Here is a 17,019-nt window from a genome sequence, read left to right on the forward strand (position 1 = left end):
TAGTATACAGGAGGTTAAGGATGAGCAGGAATATTTCAGTGCACAAAAACCTCTGGTACATGCTAAAAATGTAACTGCCACATAATTTACAGACAGAAGAGACCTCATAAACCACAAAATTCAGTTCTCTCATTATGCAACTGAAGAAGAGGAGGCTCATGAGCTTCAATGACTTTCTCAAGATCATAAAGCTAAGCATTTAGAATTAAGATTTGAACCCTGATCCTTTTATTTCCAAATAAGAGTTACTTTGTCTCTATCACAAAGAGATTATAAAAATCTGTAGTACCCTTTTCTTCTTCCTTATAGTACATTAGACACCAGAAGTAAAGTAGCTTTCACATCCTAGAGAATATCTTGTTCTTTCTCAAAATCCTAAAAGGGGAAATGGCTTGGCAGATAATAGTCCATGTGGTTCTTTATTCTCAATTTTATCTGAAGCCACAATAGCAAGAGGTGAACCCTAAATCACTTCAGTCCATAAAATGCACTGGAACCTGATTATGAAATGATCTGTAAGATTGATCTATATTTATAGATTGAGCCCCACCCAAGTTCCTTAACAACTAAATAGATCTATGAGGTAATCTTATTTATTAAGTAGTCCTATATAATATCTTATAATATATATATATATATATATGCATATATGTACCATGTATATGTACACTCATATGTATATGTGTTTGTAACATTTTTTTTTCAAATCAATGAAAACAGCATTACCAAAGATAAAAAAGTTTTGTTATAGTTGCCCCATTCACCCATATAAGAGCCCACAGTCTCTTCTTACAAATTCTCATGCTGAAAAGATAATAAAGTATGTATGATGGGGGTTGAGATCCCTTTAAGATTCCTCTCTGACTGCCCATGGCTGACTTTGATTCACAAATCCTGGTCAAAAGCACCCTTTTGAATATCTGGGCCCAGCCCCACTATCTGCTCAGCTTCCCCCTGCCCTCACCTGATCTGAGCTAACTGAAAAGCCCACTAAGAATTTGGAGGTACCACCCATCATCTTTTAAGTATAAAAGAGCCAAGCAGAGCCCTCTCTTTGCAGGAGCCCTCCCCACCAACACATGGTATCCTTCTGGCCATGTAAGGGTTCCTGCCCACCCAGCAGCCACCTCTGGCCTTGGCATCTTTCTAACTGAGCTTTACTTCCAAATTTCTACAATAAACCTTTTATTTATCAATCTAGGTTTTTGGGCCTGTAAATTCATTTACAGAGAACACTGCACCTCATGTGATTATCTTATTATTTATGCACCAAGAAATGGGCTTCCCCCTTTCCTTCCCCTCATTATTTGGTGGCCTGTACAGGGACCCCAAAAATTGTTACCCTGAAAACTAACCTTAACCTTTTCAGGTCTCTCAGAACCAATCATCCTTAGCAATTCAAGCAACTTCTGGGAAGAATATCTGTGTTCCTACTTTCTTCTCACTCTATCTCTAAAACATAGGACAGACCAGCTTTGGGCAGGGAGTAAAAGCTCTCCTTTTGTCTAACTCTGTCTCTAGAGACAAAAGACCTTCTTTTCCAAGACATTTCTAATCCTTTTATCTCCCCAGAAAAGCATGCCCTCAGGCCAGGACTCCAAGACACATGGGAAAGTGTCTCTTCACCCCTCCCCCCACCACATGGCCGTTCATTCTGAGGATCCCTCTCAGGTCCCAGGCCAGCAGTCTCCTTGATCTCTTCTGGGGGAGAAATCTGTGTTTGAGCCCCTCTCGAACTCCACCTTAGTGGTAGCCACGACGAGGAAAAATTTAGATCGGGGTGAACTTGAACTTGGAGATGTGTCTCTCTCTACCGACCCAATGAGCCTTTACCTTCACCACCGGAGAAGAACTGGGTAAGATAACATCTCTCCCTTCCCCCATCCTCTCTCTTTTCCAACCTCTCCCATGTGGCTTGGCAACCTGCCATTTAAATGCTCCCATCCTGTCCCCTTCTTGGAGTACAGTGGGGAGATTTGGGGACTCTTTTCAAGATCTCTAGAAACGCCCGTCTCATAGCTTCTACCTGGCTCTTAAAGGAGTCAAGGCTTCCAACGCTCTCAGAGAACTAGCTTGTCCCATACCTTTTAAGACGGGACTTGGTTTCCCGATTTAGTCATCCTGCATTAGAACATGCCCTCTAGGCTGGATATAGGATTTTCTAAGCCTCAGGGAATACTTACCTGCTCTCTAAAGCCTTGACAGAGAATTTAAACTGCTCAAGCCTTTCTCTGTCTCAGCTCCTAGCGCATTCTCCTATTTTTCTTGATTGGCATTCTATGTTCCATAGACCAATAATTAAAATTTCTTTTCTGAAGTGCAGCTTTGGCTACGCTGTCATTTCAGAAAAGAGATCTTTATAATTTTGGCTGGAGAACAAAATTCCAAATCCAGGCAAATTAAATGTTAAGAGAGTGAGAATAGCTTCCTTTGATTTCTCCTTTTTTTCCCCCATCCCGACTGCAGGCAGGCAGGGGTGAATTAAAAAGAGATTGAAACTATTTTTTTAAAAAACACTCCTTAACTACTTTTAATTTGGCGCCTCTCTAGAATCTTTCTCTGTTCTGGTGTGCGACAGTTCTCTTTTACTGCCTCAGCTTCCTTAAACTGTCTCTTTCTTGCATCAACTTCTCTGGCGTTTCAGTCCAGGAAGCCAGGGATATAGAAGAAGAATAAATTCTCCCTCAAGCTGCTTTTTAGAGAATGACTAAATTAACATCTGAATTCTATGTAGAGTTCCAATCTCTCTCTACTCGCCCAACCCCCAACTTTCTTTTCAGGAGCCTAGCATCTCCAATTAGGGTCTGACTTTTCTAAATGCACCAAACACCCCGCACCTTACTCACTAAGGATGGGTGAATTCTCTGCATTAAGTACCTGTAGCCTCAGGTAAATGCTAGCTGCCTTCCCCTCCCCCTGCCTCTTCTAACAGAGTAGGGAGGGGCCATGTGGGATTTCTCCACACCCACCTTCTACACAGAAGGTTCTGAGATGGACCTGCTTTCAAATTAATTGATCTGTTGGGTTTTTTTTAAGACTCATTAAAACTGGGGGACTTGCTAAAACTGACTATTGCTCTGTATAAAACTGTTTATTACTGTTTCAGGAAATTTACTAGTCTGTTATGTATAATCTGATAATTTCTGCAAACAGGGGAGGAAGGAAACTGAGATTTCAGCTGGTCAAAAAATTGGGAAAAACTGACATCTTATTTGTTTAAGTTCAGGCTGAACTGGAAACTATTTTACTCTTTGCTTAAAATTTACTAGACTATGATTTGCTGGCTTATGTTTTAATTTTGAAATCCCTTATTCAGTCTTTGGGATTATTCTTTAGAAACAACCAAAAATCAGACACCTATCCTGGGACTGGCAGCCTCTCTGATCTGTTTCTCCACCCCTGTTACCCCAGTTCCTTAATTATTATTTGAGCATTTTGATACTCTAATGATTTGGGGTGGCCTGTCTTGGTCTAATTGCATAATTTACTCAGAAATCTGTCCTGCCCCAGAGAGAAAGAGAGAATGAAGTTCTCAACTTCATTTTTTGTCTCTCTCTCAGAGCCCCTGATGGACTTGGGGTGCCCCCTTAGGGCAGCAGGACTGCCTTGAGCACTGCTACACAGCAGAGGCTGAGTTAAATGCACAAATGACCAGACCTAAAGTCTGTCCATCTCTGGCTGAGATGCCCCCCAACTGCAGAGATTCAAACAGGGAGACTTGTGTCTCTCTGAATAAGGAGTGCTGTTCTATGCTAATAATTCTGGGGTTATCAGGGAGAAACTGGTCTTTGCTACAAGTCCTTGCATTTTCTAGTCTTAATCTAGTTTGTTTATTATTGTCCTGACTCAGTTTCCCTAATTATCCTGACTCAGTCCTGCCTGCTTCCCTGCCTCTTAGTTCTGCAAAACCTCCCCCTGCCTCTTTATCAGAATACTTGATAAGATCTTATGTTTCAAAATAGCAGAATGTCTCTCCCATCCCAAGCTATCGGAATCTCTTATCAAGATGCTGTCTCTACTGATTATGTCATCTCTCTAGAAACCTACTCCAATATTGCTCTTGCCTCTATTTCAGTCTTCCTGTTCATGAGGTAACACAAACCCTCCACACTCTATCAGCGAGGTGAGACAGCTCAATTTCCCAGGACTTGAATGACACTGTCTGGAGCTCTACTCTCAAGCCAAGCATTGCTTATTGAGACGTCATGGCACAGCTCTGGCGAAATAGAGACAAAAAAGTTTTTGTTGTATCTCTATCTCTCTCTCTCTCTCTTAGGGACGCCTAAAGGGAATGAAAGCTATAGAGTTAGGGGTCCGGTTACTGCCTCTCAATAAGCTCCACTAACTAATCTATCTCCACCCACCTTGACAGGGCTTCCCTGCTATCAGGATACACCAGCAAACCTAGCCCCTTTGAAGCAAAAAGGTTGCAAAAGAAGAATAATCAAACTTAGCCTGGGCTTCTGTGAATGTCATCCGTACTTTGGTAGGATTTATTTCTAAAAAGTTCAACTGCTAACTTCTTGAATTCTCTTATGTGGAATTAGACATTCTGTATATGATTGTATTTGCATTAGGTATTTTAAAAGCAAACTGATTTGTATGAATAATGTTCACTTATGAAACATCTACTTAAATATGAACTTATTGGGATAAATTCCTTACTGTTATCAACATAAGGTTATGATAAATATTTGTTTAGAATTTATGTTCTTGCATTTTTTTCCTCATATAACTGATTTTAAGGTCAGAGCAATAGTCAATAGAAATTGTTAATGCAATTCAATTATGTCATACCTTGCTGTTTCCAGCCTGATTATATGTAATCACTGTATCCTAAATGCTTGGGCAAATAAGTATTTAGCCTGATCATCTGTCTGCTACTGGACAACTAGTAGAGATCTGTAAGACCAAAACTGACTTCTAACACCTGTTGGTTTCCCTTTATCTCGCTAACCTGAGACTCTCAGTTCTCTTCTCAAGGCAACTCCTGCCTCCAGATACTCAGAAAGAAGCAGAGATGCCCTTTTTAATATAAATCTCTTCTAGACTTAAGCCTTAGAAGACCCCAGTCTCTGCCCTGAATTCGAACAAGAAGAACTGCCTTTTCACCACCACAGAACATCACAAGGGTTGAACTGGCCCCCCAGCATCCTGCTCCCTGGTAGGAGTTTGAGGTCTGGCCCTGTTTCCCTTTTATCTCAGGACAGCCCGAACACCTCAGGGGCCAGTAAGCTGGGTAGGCTATGCTGATGCTTTTCACCCATTCCCCATAAAGAGTGGGGAAACTGGGAAGGAAAATATTCAGGATCTTTGCTTATTGAATAACCAACTTTCTTCAAGAAAAACAGCATAGTTTTTCCAACATTTCCAAGATCTTAAACCACATTCTTGTCTTGATTTGCAGCTCTGACAACTGGGGATACATACCCATCCCTAGACCCTGCCTTACAAAAGAGCAGTGGTTCATTAAATCTACTAGATATCAAGGCCTCTTGCCTCCCCTGACTTCTGAGTCCACACCCTTTAATCCCAACCCCAGGAGAAATTAGCTTTCCTGGAAATTAAGGGTGAAAGAGCTAGGCTACAGATGATCTTTTCTCTCAGCATTTTCTCCTATTTCTCTTTGATAATTAGGTGGGCCATCAGACAAGCAGCCCACAGAAAGGACTGATGCATTTCTTGCTAAAGGCCCCATTCTCCTTAATGTCATCATCTCCACTCTGGATGACACCCCACTTTTAAACTGTTCCTGAGATCTGTTTTTTCTAGGCTTCACACTTTAGATTCTCAGCTGGCCTTTCAGCATGGAGAACACTGACTGGGGACAACTGACCGGGACACCCCCTCGATGCCCTGCTGCCATCCCCCATACCTCACGTCTCACCTCCTGGCATGAAACCCCAAATCTCTACGACCCTTGTCAGCTCAAAGCAGTTAAGAGGAGACCAATGCTCCTTTTCCCACATGCATCTGGAGGTGATGGTTTGAGGGGGAACAAGACGAGGGGACCCCACTACTCTGAAAATCTTCAACCTTCCCTTAAATGAAGGACACTGCCCCAAATTTTCTTTTTTTCTTAAATGAATTTAAGTCTCAACTGTTTAAGGGGGCAAATGATGAGGGTTGAGGTCCCTTTAAGATTCCTCTCTGACTGCCCATGGCTGACTTTGATTCACAAATCCTGGTCAAAAGCACCCTTTTGAATATCTGGGCCCAGCCCCACTATCTGCTCAGCTTCCCCCAGCCCTCATCTGATCTGAGCTAACTGAAAAGCCCACTAAGAACTTGGGGGTACCACCCATCATCTTTTAAGTATAAAAGATCCAAGAGAAGCCCTCTCTTTGCAGGAACCCTCCCCACCAACACATGGTATCCTTCCAGCCATGTAAGGGTTCCTGCCCACCCAGTGGCCACCTTTGGCCCTGGCGTCTTTCTAACTGAGCTTTACTTCCAAATTTCTACAATAAACCTTTTATTTATCAATCTAGGTTTTTGGGCCTGTAAATTCATTTACAGGGGATACTGCGCCTCATGGGATTATCTTATTATTTATGCGCCAAGAAATGGGGTTCTCCCTTTCCTTTCCCTCATTATGTTTGCTTATGCTCACAGTATGTTTTATATGCTCACAGAGATAGTAAATATGGGGTTCTTACTACATGTTATCATGTATTAAATTCTTTAAGGAAAAGAAGTAGAAAACAAAGTTGCTGGCAGTATCACTATTATAATTAGATAACTTTTTTTATATATATATAAGCATTTAAGTATTTTGTTTTATTAAAAGGAGATAAATTGACAAATACCATAAGCAAGCACTGGCCTGGCAACCATTTGTATGTCTCATCATTTTAGGATTAGCTTCAGCATGGAAATACTCATCACCAGAAAGGTGACAAATGAATGATACTTCTTTCTTTTTAGCCAGAGTAAACTCATGCAGACTACCCATAAGGACAAAAAGATGCTGACATTTAATTCATGAGAGAGTATTTCCACAATAACAAAATCAGGGATTCTTGAATTAAGCATAATATAGCCACTATTTTTAATTTTTTTCTTTCTTAAATAAAAAATATTATCAGAAAAATAACCAAATGAAATCAATGGATGGAAAAACAACAACTCTTGAAAAATGCAAAGCAGATCTTTTACATATTGCTTTTTAGACACATAACTAGAAATTTTTATGAACAGGGTAAGTGACACTAAAATTTCCCTAAAGGAAAATTTGAGCTATGAGAAGTAAACACTATTTGATAGCTTCCTATTTTAACTAATTATTGCTACTAACTAGATTCTATACTTAGTCTTTTCTAGGCTGCAACAGCAATTTCTTGCACTATCATTTAAATATTTGTTCCTTGAGGCAAAATCCCACTTGCCCTTCCCTACTTATTTCTCTTGCCTTACACACTGGCCTTCTATCATTTATTTACTGTATACAAATTTCTCAGAATTATTGCTGCCATTTTTTTTGCTCTTAATTGCATTGTCCTTCCCTTCAAATGTAGTACATCAAGAATCCTGTGAGGAAACTCTCCTTGAAGAAAGAACAATATATTTCTCCCCACTTTCCTGCCTTTTATGAGCATACATTAATGTGTTTCTTTCCAATATGCTGCTTTTATTTGAAATAAAGGTCAATTATAATATTAATTTTATTTTTTGTTTAGATGATTTTTCTATTATAGATCTAATTTTCAACAAAATCATAATTTCCCCACTTGCATATATATATATATATATATATATATAATATATATATATATATATATATATATATATATACATATATATATATATATATTGTCTCTCTGAAGAGAGAGACAAACAAAAGTTGTTACCCAATAGCATTTCCTGTCTATATGGACATGGACTATGCTATTTCACATATCATGCAAGAAGTTATTGTGAAAATCATGATAAAATCAAGATATTCTACTCCCCACATCAAGAAACTTTTTGTGAATTTGGTTACCTACATGTCATATTTCCCTACCACTTCTGTTCCCTACCAGGACAAATGATGTGGTGACCTGGTTTGTAGACATAGATTTAAAGATAATGCTATGAATTACATTCAGACTCTGCTGACTCTTAGTGCAATTACACTTTCATATTCACATTTCCCTCAGGTCAGCAGTGACACAAAAAGATCTAGCACAATGGCTAATGGAATCTTAGTATAATGTACTTGATAAAGATTTTTCAATCCAAAGCATTCTATTTTTTCAATACAAATATAAAAAAGTCTGGCATCATAAATTATTATTGGTCCATTTGTTAACATACAAACATGGTTCCTTTAAAAGTAGTTTTTAATTCTAAACTTATATTTTAGATAGGAAGACTTATGGTTTTTAAGTAGCAAGATAAATTATAAACTAGAAATTTTAATCAAAATTTCTTGAAGTATTCTTCAATCATTCCAGGATTTAGACTCCTTTCAAAGACAAATGAATTCACCAAAGACTCTAGAAGAAATGTGTAAGAAATGTGTAACTGTGTTTAATTTAAAGTAATTACCCACTTTAAGAAGATTTATATATTGCCTTAATGGCTTTATAGTCTTATGACAAAGCTTAAAAAAAGAAACTTTTGATGAATAATCCTTACCTCCTCCCTCTGAGTTCAACAATTCAACTTTAAAAGATTTCTCCAATTCAGGAATAGAATTATCTGTGATGTTAACAGTAATATATTTGTATCTTTCCCCTGGCTGAAATTCTAAGGTTCCTGAAGTATCCTGAAATAAAAATACAAAAACAAAAAATATGCATTTATCCTTTGATTTATATTCATTGCTTTTATGATTTTGAGCAAATTAAAATTTTTGCTATTCCCAAAATTGCTACTGATGCTGAACATATAACCTAAAATATGAGAAATAAAATGGAAGGCTAATGAAATAAGGATGACTAGAATTCAGCACAAATTTTAAATAAATGTCCTCTGGTCAAGTCAGAGTGGAAGGATTTTTATTTTCGATATTCTCTTATTACAAGAGAATATTCAAAGTCATAAAGGAATACTCAACAGGAGACTTCAATAAGCTATTAAATAATTAAACTTAAGGGCTGCAAGACATTCTTTTCACCAAAGACATTTAAAAATAAGGCATTTAGAAATGCATCTACTCAGCATTTGGTTATATTATTAATGACATTTTTATTAAGTAAATTTTTTCAAGAAAAAAAAGAGCAATCTATTTTATTTACAATCATCCCAGCACTCTATTGTGGATATTCATTTAGAGAAAAGGCTACTGTTCTTCAGAGTATCATATTCATTATGAAAATCTCTGTTTTGAAATTTTAATGATGCACTTTGAACCTGACTCTTTCTTTAAGAAAATTAATATATCAGGGCAGCTAGGTGGTAAAGTGAATAGAGCACCAGCCCTGAAGTTAGAAGGACTAAGTTCAAATCTGGCCTCAGACACTTAACACTTCCTAGCTGGTGTGACCCTGGGGCAAGGCACTTAACCCAATTGCCTCTGCAAAAAAAAGGAAAGAAAGAAAATTAATATATCTTCTTTAGTCATATGAAAAAAATTATCTAAAACACTACTGGTTAGAGAGATGTAAATTAAAACAACACTGAAGTATTATTTTACACCTCTCAGACTGGATAAATGATAATGATAAAGGAAAAGATAATGATAAATTCTGGAAGGGATGTAGGAAAACTGAGGCACTAATGCATTGTTGGTGGAGTTGTAAAATGATCTAACCATTCTGGAGAAAATCTGTAATTATATCCAAAGGGCTATCAAACCGTGCATACCCTTTGATCCAGCAGTGTTTTTACTGGACTTATATCCCAAGGAAATCATAAAGAAGGGAAAAGGATCCACATGTGCAAAAACGTTTGTAGCAGCCCTTTTTGTGATGGCAAAGAATTGAAAAAATGAGTAGATGCCAAACAACTGGGGAATGGCTGAATAAATTGCAGTATAAAGAGATAATGAAATATTATTGTTCTGTAAAAAAATAACAAATAAGCTGATTTTAGAAAGGCCTGGAAATATTTACACAAACTGATGCTAAGCAAAACAAGCAGAACCAGGACTATACATTGTACACAATAACAGCAAGAATGTGCAATGATCAGCTATGAAAGACTTGATTCTTTTCAGTGGTTCTGTGATCCAAAGCAATCTTAACAGACTTCAGGTAGAAAATGCCATCTACATGCAGAAAAAAGAATTGTGGCTATCGAATGTAGATCAACACATGCTATGTTCATTTATTTTTTCTGTTTTTTTTTCTCTCCCATTATTTTTCCCTTTTGCTCTGATCTCTCTCTCCCAACATGACTTATAAAGCAATATGTATTTAAAAGAAATAAATTTTTAAAAGGAAATTAATATATCTGAAAGGAATGTTTACTTGACTGTTTAAATGTTAACTTTTTGATAAACTCTCAGCTCATTCCACTTGGCATTTGCTGTTCTCTCTGATTTCATGACACTAGAGTGAAGGAGTGCAAACCTCTTCCTAAAAGTAGTAACCTAAGCACAAAGAACCAAAAAAGAAGAAGGAACACAAAACAGTCTCTTCCTTCAAGAAGCTTACCTATAAATGAAGGAAACAACATGTGTAAATAAATCTAGATGGATGGACCAAAAACAGACTGAGTAAAAAGAAGATAAGGAAAGATTCAAATGTATAAAGGACTTATAAAGACTTCCAAAGAAGATGGTATCTGAACCAAGCTTTGAACAAGGCCAAGGATTCAAAGGCACATAATTAGAAGGGACAGAAGGAATTACAAGAATATTAAAGATGTCACATTAATGGACAAGACAATGGGAAATTTGGGCATTCATTCTGAAGGGAAGACAATGTTAAAATATTTTAAAATTAAAAGAAAGTTATAAAGAAACTAAATAGATAAAAGAACTAAGGATTACTAAGAAACAGGGTTAAGACTGTTCAAGCAGTTTCTTTGCCAGTTTCCTTGTACTTTAGATAGAGGTGCCATCAACAATGTATGTGTAGTTAGCTGATGGGAACCTTTGTCATGATCTTTTGAAACAACAGGATACATAAAATAGCTCTGTCAGTGGAGAAAAGAAGCCTAGGAATAATCACTGTATAATAGTTTCATTTCAATGCCCTTCTATTTCCTTTTTTAGTAAGGGCCAAGATTATAATTTCAATTTTCTTTCTCAAATCGAATAAATGATATCAAGGAAGTACTTTGTTGATGACAAAAATATTCAAAAGGATAGGATGGTTGGTCTTTGTGTTAATCAGGATTCTGAAGCCATTCAAAGCTGTTTGTTTTTATAATGTTGTCTTTATATTATAAGGACAAGACTAAGTAGCAAGTAGCTAGATAAGTTACATTTTGCATTCTATTTTACATCCCCATCTACTTACCTGATAATCATCAGGACTAAATGCTGTCAATGAAACTGTTCTGTATTCCACCATCACCTTTCCCAGAAGGCCCTGTGCACGAACTACCAACAATTTCACTTTTCCATCTTCCTCTTTCACAGTTATATGAGGGATACTAGTTGTAGGCAAAGTCATCTTATCATCAGGCTGAGGAGGCATTCCCACAGAGAACTGAAGTAAGCCTAACAAACACACACACACACAAAACCCATCATTTTCATCTTCACAAATGTCATTTTCATTTTATTTTTTTTTTTATATTTTAATAGTTTTTATTTACCAGATATATGCATGGGTAATTTTACAACATTGACAATTGCCAAATCTTTTGTTCTAATTTTTCCCCTCCTCCCCCCCACCCAGATGGCAGGTTGACCAATACATGTTAAATATGTTAAAGTATAAAATAAATACATGTATACATGTCCATGTCAATTCATTTTAAATGAAAACCTGTGTTTTCATCAATTAGGTAGAGGAAAGTATTTAGGGCAGCAAGACGGGTAAAGCACTGGAACAGAAGTCAAGAAATTCTTATTCAGACATTTAACTAGTTGTATGATTTTGGTCAAATCCCTTAATTGCTTCTAGCTTTAGTTTTCATATTTGCAAAAAATGATAATAATATAGCATACTACCTTATAGCATTGTGACAGAGATAAAATGAGATAATATTTGTAAGGTTCTTTAAAAACTATAACACACTATACACGTTAGCTACTAACCACCACTATTATCACCACAACTACTTTACCACTTCTGCTATTACTATTATTATTAAAGTATGGTAGGCAGCTAGATGGCACAATATGCCAGTTCCAGAGTCAGGAAGAACTGAGTTCAAATCGGACCTCAAGACACTTACTAGCTGTGTAACCCCTGAGCAAGTCACTTAACCCTGTTTGCCTTAGTTCCTCATCTATAAAATAGAATAGCCGAAGGAAATAGCAAATCATTTCATAAAGAGTCAGACATGATTGAAAACATGACTGAACAACAACTACTTCTACCACTACCACCATTACTGCTACTGCCACTATCACAACCACAACCACTACTATTAGTTTTGAGTGATTTTTCAGTCATATCTGACTCTTTGGGACCCCTTTTGGGATTTTCTTGGCCATTACCCTGCAGTGGTTTTCTATTTCCTTCTCCAGCTCATTTTACAGATAAGGAAACTGAGGAAACAGGATGAAGTGACTTGCCCGAAGGCACACTGCTAGTAAGTGTCTGAGGTCAGATTTGAATTCAGGAAAACGAGTCTTCCTGATCTCAGGAGCACTGCTCTGTAGCACCCAGCTGCCCAGCTGCCCTGCTGCTACTGCTGCTGCTGCTACTACTACTTACTACTATTACTATTACTACTACTACTACCACCACCATAATTATTTCTATTATGACTACTGCTGCTACTACTATTACTACTGCTGTTGCTATTCCTGCTATTATGAGTAGTATTACTACCACTAATTTGCTATCTCAAATAAGAAGGATTAGATTTGTTTTACTTGGTCCCAGAGGGCAAAATGAGGTGCAATGAGTAAAAGTTTAAAAGAAGCAAATTTATTCCTGATAAACAAAACTATCTACCAATGGAATGGGCTACTTCAAGAAGCAGTAGGATCCCCTTTACTGATTTTTAAGCAAAGACTGAACATACATGATCAGGTATGTTATAGGAAAGAGTAAGATGGAACCAGACCAAAATTGTTATATTTTCATTGTGAATATCTGTATTTTGGAAATCAACAAATACCACAAATTGGGGCCCAATTTATTGTTTTGCTAATTGTCAAGACAATGTAATGCAGAAGATGTCAATAATGCAGATTAAACTTTAAAATATGTCTTGCCTATATATATATATATTTATTTTTTTTCTGAAAAGCCTTAGCCAGGTTGGTCCTGAAATAAAAAATATACAGTGAAAACCTTTCCACTTTCATAGGATCACCTACAACTTACTCACTCTTGCCATCGTTTTCAATAACCCAGGATCATTTCTCCAACATAATAACATAATGACTTGAGGAGAGTATTAATGGAATTTTATTTTGAATAAAGTATACAATTCATCTTCAACATAAATACTAGGATGAGATAGCTTCTATACATGTTGTTTCCCCTTTAGAATATGAAGTCCTAGAGAGTAGAGCTTGAATTACTTTTCTATTTAGTCTAATGCTTCATTCATTCATTCATTCATTTCTCTTTTCCCCAAAAAGCAAAATTCAATTAATTCTAATTTCAATCTGTTTAAAAACAAGAATGTCTGAATTTCAATCAAATTCATGTTTACTTAAATTTACAATTACAATCACCATCAGACTATCTAAGATCAAATTACTCAAATTCAAAAAATTCAGATAATTAAAAAGTATTTGGAATTCGTTTTTGGCTCTTATTATATGAGAAGTGGCAACACATTTTATTTTAAAACCTCAGTATAAAGACCTGGGAGATGGAAGATCATCCAGTTTTGTTATTTAGTTTCTAAATACAAAATCGCCTAATGTTAGAACTGGAACCTTAGAAATCACTTAGCACAAGGATTTTATTTGCCATATATAAATTTTAAGGCTTAAAGAGTTTAAGTGACTTACTGGTTGATCAAAGAACTGAACTTAAAAGCTTTTAAATCCTGATCAAGTGCCTATTTCACTAAAATCCCCTTCTCTGTCCCCACCCTACCTTTTAAACCCAATCTTCTTTCTTGCTTTGCTATCTAAGACCAGACTCCCAAAGGGAGCCACTTTCAAAGGAAATTTCTCCAGTAACTGAAAGACAACTTGGATCTCTATAAAACCTTCACTTCTAATTCCTACTGGATTTTAGGCTACATATAAAGGAAGGAATGCCTTAACAGGAATAGAAAGAAAAGTAGTATTTACAAAAATTCAATTTTTAGAAGTTTAAATACCTTTAATTATAATTTTACAAAAAGCTCTTATTCAATGTTTTTACATGCATATAATATATTTATATAATTCAGGAATAGAGCTTTGTAGCATCATGTTAAGAGATGACATTCAGCTTAATTTTCTCATTTAACAAATTTCTGACAAAAATATTACCATATGGATGGTCACTGGCTTTGATGGTGATATCTGTTGTTTCCTTTTCAACATCTATGCTTGCTCCGCTAGTAGGAGTTGAACCTATTTTCCCATCTCCAGGAACTGCAGACACCAGAGTCACCCGAAAATATTCATTCAGTTCTGGGATATCATCGTCAATGACATAGAGATTCAAGACCTAGAATTATAAAAATTCAGAGATGTTAGATTAGAAACATGGCTATTATTCCTCAAAGAAAAAGTAGTATTCTTTAATCTACACTTAAAATTTTAGTTATTTATAATCATGACTCATTTCTATCCCAAAATGTTTGTATTCAACTTTTAAATATGTGTACAACCCTAGTCTCCTAATTAAATTCCACAAAAAAATTGCATGGGATAAAGTATAATCTGTCCCCAAATGTTAGGTGGTTCAAAATATGTTACCAAACTAAGTGCCACTAGGTACCTTAGTGGAAGAAGATGGGATTGAGATTCAGGACTGAATGCAAATCTTCCCCTAGATCCAAAATAGCCATGTGACCCCTAAGCAAATCAGTTAACTCATGTCTGCCTCAGTTTCCTCAACTATAAAACAGGGATAATAACAATATCTCCCTCACAGGATTGTTGTAAGCATCATTTGAGATAATAGTATTTGGGAAGCACTTTGCAAACCTAAAAATCACTATGTAAATTCTAGCATCTGTGAAAGTTTTCTTATAAACAAACTTATAAAGAATGAGAATAGATCTAAAAAAGGGAAATGAACATGAAGGCACTAAGCCAAGACAAGTTCTAAGTTTCTGATGGAATATCAGAGAGCTTGCAGTAGATCACAATAGCAAGCATGTAACATTTTAACCTTTTGACAGAGAAAACTCCTCTTAAAGCAACAAACTATTTTGAAATTTTGATGTTAATTCTGAATATACATTTATAGATATTTCAGTCCTCTGCAATTGCCTATTATGAGAATTAATTATATAAATATAAATGATAATATAAAATTGTGTTGTTTAAGTATGGGTAAGCCCTGTCACCTTTTCCAGATAATTTTCTTACAGTTTTAAGTTGTTTCCTGTAATTCCTAATGTATACATACTTATGAATCTGAGGACTGCTAGACAGGATTTAGGATTAGAAAAAACCATGGGTGTGGCTAATGTGTCCAGGACTATCCTGGATTATGTAAGTATGTTGTGAGATTTTTTTTAAAATGTGCTTAATAGGGGGATGATTGAGGGTAGTGAGGGGGACAAATTAACTTTAAGTGGGTGATTAATACATTCATTATTGCAAAATAATAATTAACCCTGTTATCTGTATGAAATAAAGTATTAATTTGGGTTTAGGATTTACTTCTTTCAATGTTGCATCTGCTAATTCTGAACTATAACTCTCAAACTTGGTTTTCTTATCTGTAAAGTAGATATCATAATACATGTCATGCTTACCTAACAGAATTATTATGAAAATGAAAAGCCATGCTTTGAAAACCTTTAATTTGCAATGTAGTAAAGTTCAGCTGTTTTTATTATTACATTAGCTAATTGTCCCTGGAACAATTTAAAAATATTTTTGTATATTTGTATTTTTTTTTGGTATATTATTCATTGCTCAAAATGACACTTTGTATCTAGTCCAAATGTCCAAATTTGTACCTTTACCAATGTGAAAATTCTATGAATTATTTTAATTATATATATGTTCTCTTTATTTTGTATACTTTTTTTAGCTCCTAATCTTTTGATAAACATTTAGGAAAAAGTTGGAGCTTACATGTAATTCTGGACATTAGCTCTGTCAACAATAACAAGCATTCAATGAATATCTATTGTTCACAATAATCAATTATTATTCATTTAAGATTATTATAACATAAAAGTGACCTTCACTTTAGAGTTGGGTAATAACTTCTTCTAGTGGTCATGATGGTAGAGCTAAATAGACAATTAGAACAACATCAAAAGTTTGAAAAAAATAGAAGAAAAATTGAATAGAAATAGAAGAAAACATAAGGTGTTTGATATAAAAATACTAAAAACTGTGAAAATTGGCATAAAACACTAAAAACTACGTAAAAACTCTCTCCTTGATCTTAGTTTTAAGGCAGTTGTTTTTTATATCAGACACCTTACATTTTCTTCTATTTTTTCAAACTTTTGATATTATTCTAATAATTTTTATTCCCTCATGAATTGGCTTTTGTTTGATCTTTGCTGATTTTAAAGGAACCCATATCTTGGATAAGACTTAGCACTTTCATATTTGACATGTATTGGTCAACCTGCCATCTAGTGGGGGGGAAAGGAGGAGAAAAAATTGGAACAAGGGGTTTGGCAATTGTCAATGTTGTAAAATTACCCATGCATATATCTGGTAAATAAAAAATATTAATTAAAAAATATAAAAAAGAGAAAAAAAAAGACTTAGCACTTTCTTTTCTAAACTCTATCCTTCTTCCAATTTCCAATTTCCTCCAAAGATCATATTTCATTTAAAAAAAAAAGAGTCTTGTGCTTCATATCTTCTGGATATTC

The 17,019-nt window shown here is 35.7% G+C and overlaps 1 protein-coding gene across 2 annotated transcripts in view; it reads right to left on the reverse strand.

The window, feature by feature from the left end:
- The window catches only part of ADGRV1 (adhesion G protein-coupled receptor V1), a 710,827-nt gene that overhangs the window by 567,500 nt on the left and 126,308 nt on the right, over positions 1–17,019 (reverse strand). For both annotated transcript variants that reach the window (XM_074282108.1, XM_074282109.1), the window contains 3 exons: positions 14,492–14,672; positions 11,394–11,596; positions 8,623–8,752 (listed from right to left, as the gene is read on the reverse strand). In XM_074282108.1, the coding sequence (XP_074138209.1) occupies positions 8,623–8,752; positions 11,394–11,596; positions 14,492–14,672 (514 nt within the window). The remainder of the gene's footprint in view (positions 1–8,622; positions 8,753–11,393; positions 11,597–14,491; positions 14,673–17,019) is intronic.

Source organism: Sminthopsis crassicaudata, chromosome 1 (assembly GCF_048593235.1).
Source record: "Sminthopsis crassicaudata isolate SCR6 chromosome 1, ASM4859323v1, whole genome shotgun sequence".
NCBI classification, from domain to species: domain Eukaryota; kingdom Metazoa; phylum Chordata; class Mammalia; order Dasyuromorphia; family Dasyuridae; genus Sminthopsis; species Sminthopsis crassicaudata.